The following is a 6192-nucleotide window of genomic DNA, read 5'->3' as shown; positions in this document are numbered from 1 at the left end:
AGGGAAATAATGTCTTTGTGAATTAAAAATGAAAAAGCTGTGGGTAACCATATTACCAACGTTGGTAGTATTAATGAATTAAACGAGCAGATGGGGGACTTCCCTAGTGGCGCAGTGGTTAAGAATCCGCCTGCTAATGCAGGGGACACAGGTTCGAGCCCTGGTCCAGGAAGATGCCACGTGCTGCGGAGCAACTAAGCCCGTGCGCCACAACTACTGAGCCCACGTGCCTAGAGCCCGGGCTCCACGACAAGAGAAGCCACCGCAATGAGAAGCCCGCGCACCGCAACAAAGAGCAACCCCCGCTCGCCGCAACTAGAGAAAGCCCTCGCGGCCACGAAGACCCAACGCAGCCAGAAACAAACAAAAACAACGAGCAGGTGGTACAAAATGTGTCCCCCGCCCCAACAAGTAACTAACGCCAGCACGATAGCTAGATTACAGGACAGCATTTGTATCACGCCCAATATAATTCTCTTCTTCATCCCTTACTCTTAAATGTACCTAAAGTTAAGGAACTTGTAGAAAAGTGTTCTTCCTGTGTACGTATATTTTCAGAAAAATATGTACACCCCAACTGGGACCCAGAGGCCAAGGGTGGGATGGAAATGAGGTCAAGGCCGAGCTGGCCAACTCAGACTGTAGCGTACACGGCCTCCACGGAGCCGGAGCGACGCCACCTCTGCGCCCTGCATCCCACACAAATAGGATGAGTAACCGGGGGCAGGTCCCTGAAGTTTACACAAGAGAGGAAAACCGGTCTCGGGCCTCCGGGAGCGCAAGGTCCCGCCGGTGCGCAAGCGCACCTTCCCTTCAGAGGGGACCTCACTGGCCAGGCTGGGGAGAGGCACGACCTGCCTCACGAGGCCACGGAGAATGGTCCTTTGGGCATCTGGCCATGCCTGTGAACAAAGACCGGGACCCCGGCTCAGGCCCGCACGCCCCCACCTCTTCCAGCCGTCGCCGCTGCTCCTTCTGCTGCTCGATCCGCTTCTGTCTCTCCGCCAGCAGCTGCCTCTTGTATTCCTCCTGCTCCCGGAGCTGCTGCTCCTGCAGGAGCTGCTGCCGCCTCAGGGCCTCGGAGCGCTCCTTGTTCTCCTGCTGCAGCCTCAGGAAGTCCCGGCGCAGCGTGGACTCACCAGGCACGTTGACGATGGAGCTGCAGGAGGAAGTGGGGCTCTCAGGGGCGCGGGCCACTGCACGCCCACGCCCCGCCTCTCCCGAGCTCCTCCCAGCCCAGGACCCAACGAACTAACAAATGCACGGGGGTAATGAGCCTACGACTCAGTAGCATCACCCCATCTTTCACCTGTGTCATAAATATCTTAAAACCCTGTCCCGGACGTTTGACAGGACATCTCCACGTGGGACTCTCACATCAACTCAAATTGCGATGAAGAGCTGAAACCACCTCCTGCCACACACGTCATTAGACCCTCTGTGACCGCCCCGCTTCCCACCAGGAACAGCAGCATCACGTTCCGGGATTGCCCGGGCGGTAATACCAGAGCAATCTCCAGCACTGGCCGTCCCCTCGCCTTCGCCACGCGGTCCAGCATGCCTTGTCAGCTCTCCCCTCCCACTCTCTCTACTTGCAAGGCCAGCGGCTGAGCCCAGGTGGGTCCCAAGGATGAGCCATCACACAGATAAATTAGCGTCACTCCTAGGTGGTCTCCCGGCTGAGAATCACTTCTCCGCTTTCAAAACTCCCAGAACAAATAGCAAATCAATCTTCCTAAACTGATTCTTTCGTTATATTGCGTCCCTAACCCCAAACAATTATATTGCTCCTGCAATCAGTTCAAATTACTCTAAAAATTTTAGTCTCAGACGGATTCAAATCTTTTATGTAACTATGGAGTTTTTTTCAATAAATTCTCTTCTCTCTTGATATGCTCTCTTCAAACGCCCATTCTCTTGCACACTGGTCCCCACAGGTCTCTCGAACCACCGTCCCTACCCTCCTTTTGTCTAGCTAGTCAGCTACGTGTAGCTGCAGCATGAACACCAGGCAGGCAAGACCATTATCAAAGATTTTAAATCCTCTCTTCCCTGATTAACGAGTCGCTGTGAGGTTCATGCTACCACATATTCAAGCTTCTGCTTCACACTGTACCTCGGGGAGCCAGAGATGACCAAAACGACTATAAAATGGATCAGGACACAATGCACCCCCAAGAGAGGCAATGAAAATGCCGACGACCACACAGGTGGGAAGAGCAAAACCAACCAACCAACCAACCAACCAACCAACCAACAAGTCTTGGGAAAGACTCCAGTGTTTTCAAAGGGGGCCCTGCTAGCTCACGAGCAGGAAACTGTGTGTGTGCGGGCCTGCTTCATACGCTACAAGACGTCTTCCATCCACACCTGCTGGAGCAAGAAACGCCAGTGGCGAGCTCCCCTTCCCCAGGACCAGACACAACCTGCATGTTTCCGAATGACCGGGGGAAGAGGAAGCAATGCAGCCTCGGTAAAGAACCACCGGGTCAGGGGCTCCAGAGGCCGAGAATGTTTATGGGAGTCTTTGAAAGAACAGAAGGATGCAAGATACTAAGGCACTTTCAGGTTAACTGCCGACTCCTTCCCGCTGCCCGGGCATCTCCTGCAGCCCCGGCACCCCCGAGGAGCAGGGTCGCGAGTGCCCCGCCTCTACCTGGGCTCCCCCTCCTGCTCTGGCACCTCCTCTTCCTCCTCCTCACTCCCGCTGTACTCGTACTCGGTTTCATCTGTAAAGAAAAGGACAAGATAATCGAGTCAGTTCACGAAGCGTGACACCGCGTGTACAGGTGAGCGTCTCCAAGGACATCACCGCCCAGTGAAAACCGTATATTCTTTGAGAAAATAGTAAAGTGCGTGGAGAACGTGGGGGGAGGAGGGGTGTGACACCAATTCCCACCGTGAACGGTGCTCGTGCCCTGGGCCGGCCGTACTTCCCACAGAAGAGCAGATTCTCTTGTATTCGAGACAGTCCCCTGTGGGATGCACGGCTACGTGGGGGCAGGGCTGTGAGAGGGGCCCCAGAGCCCTTGACACATAAGAAAAGTGGTCCCGGAGCATCAGCAAATTCACAAAGTCCACTCTGATGCCAAAACTCGAAAGAAAGAGATTAACTGCCCAAACCAAGGCTGTAAGGAATGTATCTGGTTGCTTTCAGCACTCGGGGATTGCCCTGAACTTGCTCTTTGTTAGTTTCTTCTTTGGCCTTGAACTTGGAGTGTCAAAAAAAAATTCAGCAACAGGTTGCCTGTTATCCAGCGTCGTTCTGTGAAGTTCCTGTTAAGAATTCACAGAACAGGAAGGTCAATGGGAGCCAGAGGCCCCAGAGAAGGAGGTTTAGAGAAGACGGTGGTGGAGCCTGGCCTGCACTTGGCTGCGCAGGAGGCACCGCTGAATCTAGGCAGGTGGACACGGAACACGTCAGGATAGGAAACCCAGACACTGGGGACCAAATGGAACCTTAGGTAACCAGCAAAGCGAATGTTCATGTTGTGCAGTGAAGACAGAAAAGCAGTCAGGCCTCACCACACCAGCCCCATAAAGTGCAGGAAACCCTGGGGCTCCTGAGCAGGAGAGGAACGGGACAGCACATGGACGGTGATGTTGCCAGCTGATGCTCGGAGCCCCGCCTGACGCAGACAGAACACAAGGTCCATGATGAAGTTAAAAAGCACAGCCACAAAGATGTGCCCCCGAGGAGCAGGATGGCATCGAGTGCTGACTGGCCACAGTGCCCACTACCCAGTGGCAGCCTGGCAATGCACTGCACAGCGCCGGTCCCCTGTGCTGGAGCCAAGCTGCCCCCTCGGCCCGTCCCTGGGCGCAGAGCAAAGACAGACCACTCAAGCCCCGGCCAGGTGGGCACAAACGCGGGTGGGAAAAGGAATAATAACCTACTCTGGTTGGCAAAAATCTAAAAAACTGTTTTTTTAAGATGAAAACACAAACAGGTTTAATACCTTTCTCTCCTCTCTTCTTCCTGGTCCGGTCTATATGGTCCTTAAGCTGGATTCTAACCTGCCTTTCATTCGGCTGGTCCCTGATAAAAGGATGCTTCAGAAGCTGCTCTGTGGAGGGCCGCTGCATGTAATTCTTCACGAGGCACCCTTCTATGAAACTAAAAAACTTCTTTGACCTAGAAGAGGAAGTAAAAAAGATCGTCAAATTTCTACCGCAAAGAGCAAAGCTCCAAAATATCAGTAACTTACAAGCTTGCAAACAGAGCAGGGCTCCCAAATTCACTGTGAACAACGCTGCAAAGGCACAGGGATAAAACAAGGAACAAAGCAGGGACCATGGGACCCGGAGCGTCACTTAAACACGGTTTAGGAGTCGCACCACACACAGGGGGCCTCGGAGGCAGCTGGAGTTACTGCTGCTTTCTGACCGTGTCGTCACGGGGTAGAGGAGGCCAGGGAGTAAAGGGAGGTCTTTGCTAACGTAAAGATGGCAGAGGAGAGACGGCGGGATCCTCTAAGACAAGGACAGACACAGAGTAAGAAAGGGAGCCGAGTAAGTGACTCGGGGCTTGATCCTGTCACTGCGACGTTGCCATCAGTTTCAGGCTGGTTTACGTATCAGTTCTCTACGCTTAACCTTCAGAGGCAGAAATAATAGTGCTGAGGCGGGCAATGACCCTGCTGTTAACGTTTACCCCACCAGCCACTTTATTTTTGCCTGTTTCTCCATTTCTGGCTCACAGTGACCCCCTCCCTAGCCTCGGCTGATGCACTCTTACCCACCCCGTCCTTCGAGACTGAGCTCAGACGCCCTCCCGCCGGTAAGCCTTTCCCGGCAACACTGCACGCCGCCCTCCCCAGGTCAGGAGCCTTTCCTTTGGGGTTTGTCTGCATGGAACACACTGCACATTTCACATTTATGTTTCTGTCTCTCCTCCTGGTTTAAAACGGTACAGGTCAGGACTGCTGCCCACTTCTCCATTTGTCAGCAATGCCCAACTCCGAGCGTGTAGACTACAATAGGTATGTAATAAATTTTTGTTGAATGAATGAGTTATTCAGTCTTTAAAAATGTGGTTGAGAAAATTAGTTCAGTCCTTTCCAGTTATTTCACTGCTTTTAAGAATCATTTGTATTGTCTTGTTTCTACTCAAACTTACTATTTTTGTTCAATTCAACAAATATTTATGTGTCAACGACGTACACTTATTCATGCTAGGCTCTGTAAGAGATACACATAGGAAATAATGTATGTACACACAATAGCGGATGTATACTCAAACTGCAAGGACGAGAAAAGAACTCCTGCCGACAGTGGAGTGGGTCAGACATCAAGAAAAAGGAGGATTTCTGACATTCCAAAGATGGGAGAGAAAAGCCACTGTTCCAGAGTGACAGAAACCACATGAACAAGGCAGCAGAGTACTACAGGGAACAGTGAATTGTTTCCTGATACTAGTATGAAAAGTGGAAAAGGGTAAAAGAAACAGTCAGGGTCAGCTCAGAGAAGGGCCCTAAAGTTGTGACTTTATTCTACGGTTAAGGAAGAATGCAGAAGGCTCTACACAGCAGTGATGGAATGCTCTTAGCACAGAGATTCCCAACCCCACTGCCCACACAGATCATTTGGGGAGTTTATTAAAAATACAAATGCCTGGGTCACTCCTCAAACTTAAGAAACTAGAAACTTTGAGGTTGGAGCCCTAAGTTAAAAAATTCCAAAGGGATTCTCATGTGCTGTGTACAGATTAACATCTGAGAATCGATGATCTGCAATGTATTCTTGAAAGTCGATGACCAGGTTCTGCTGAAAGAGAGTTCACTAATCATCCTTTAAAGGCCGCTTCTCCAAAAAACAGTCGTGGAAATTTACATCTGGTGGGCAGGGAGACAGCAACCGTAAAGGAAGAAAGACATCATGTTTGTAACCCCCTCCGCCCTTAGAACACCTGGGTAAAATGAGGCAGTGACATAAACTGCTGAGAATGCATCTGATCGAGCTCAGTTAGAGGAAGTTTGGTGGGAGAGCACAGGCAGAATCTACTGTCATCTACACCCGTCTCTTTATCTCACTGTACTATATACACACAGCGGTTAATGCAAACCTGCAAGTCATGGACAGAGTGGGGGCCGACTGACAAAACTGTGAAACACCCCGAGGGTGAAGCATCAACTCGCTTTAACAAAACCTGACAGAAAAAAAGAAAAGGGGAAAGTGAGCATCGTTCAGTTC

At 51.3% G+C, this 6192-nt stretch overlaps 1 protein-coding gene across 5 annotated transcripts in view; it reads right to left on the bottom strand.

Annotated features, from left to right (window-relative positions):
• The window catches only part of MAP4K4 (mitogen-activated protein kinase kinase kinase kinase 4), a 172511-nt gene that overhangs the window by 42905 nt on the left and 123414 nt on the right, over positions 1-6192 (bottom strand). For all 5 annotated transcript variants that reach the window (XM_007468343.1, XM_007468344.1, XM_007468341.1 and 2 more), the window contains exons 10-12: positions 3960-4135; positions 2657-2729; positions 949-1159 (exon numbers count right to left, since the gene is read on the bottom strand). In XM_007468343.1, the coding sequence (XP_007468405.1) occupies positions 949-1159; positions 2657-2729; positions 3960-4135 (460 nt within the window). The remainder of the gene's footprint in view (positions 1-948; positions 1160-2656; positions 2730-3959; positions 4136-6192) is intronic.

The sequence above is a fragment of the Lipotes vexillifer genome, unplaced genomic scaffold (genome assembly GCF_000442215.2).
Source record: "Lipotes vexillifer unplaced genomic scaffold, Lipotes_vexillifer_v1.1 scaffold177, whole genome shotgun sequence".
In the NCBI taxonomy this organism is placed as follows: Eukaryota; Metazoa; Chordata; class Mammalia; order Artiodactyla; family Lipotidae; genus Lipotes; species Lipotes vexillifer.
Note: the sequence above shows the minus strand (reverse complement) of the source record. Positions and strands in the feature narration are given on the sequence as shown.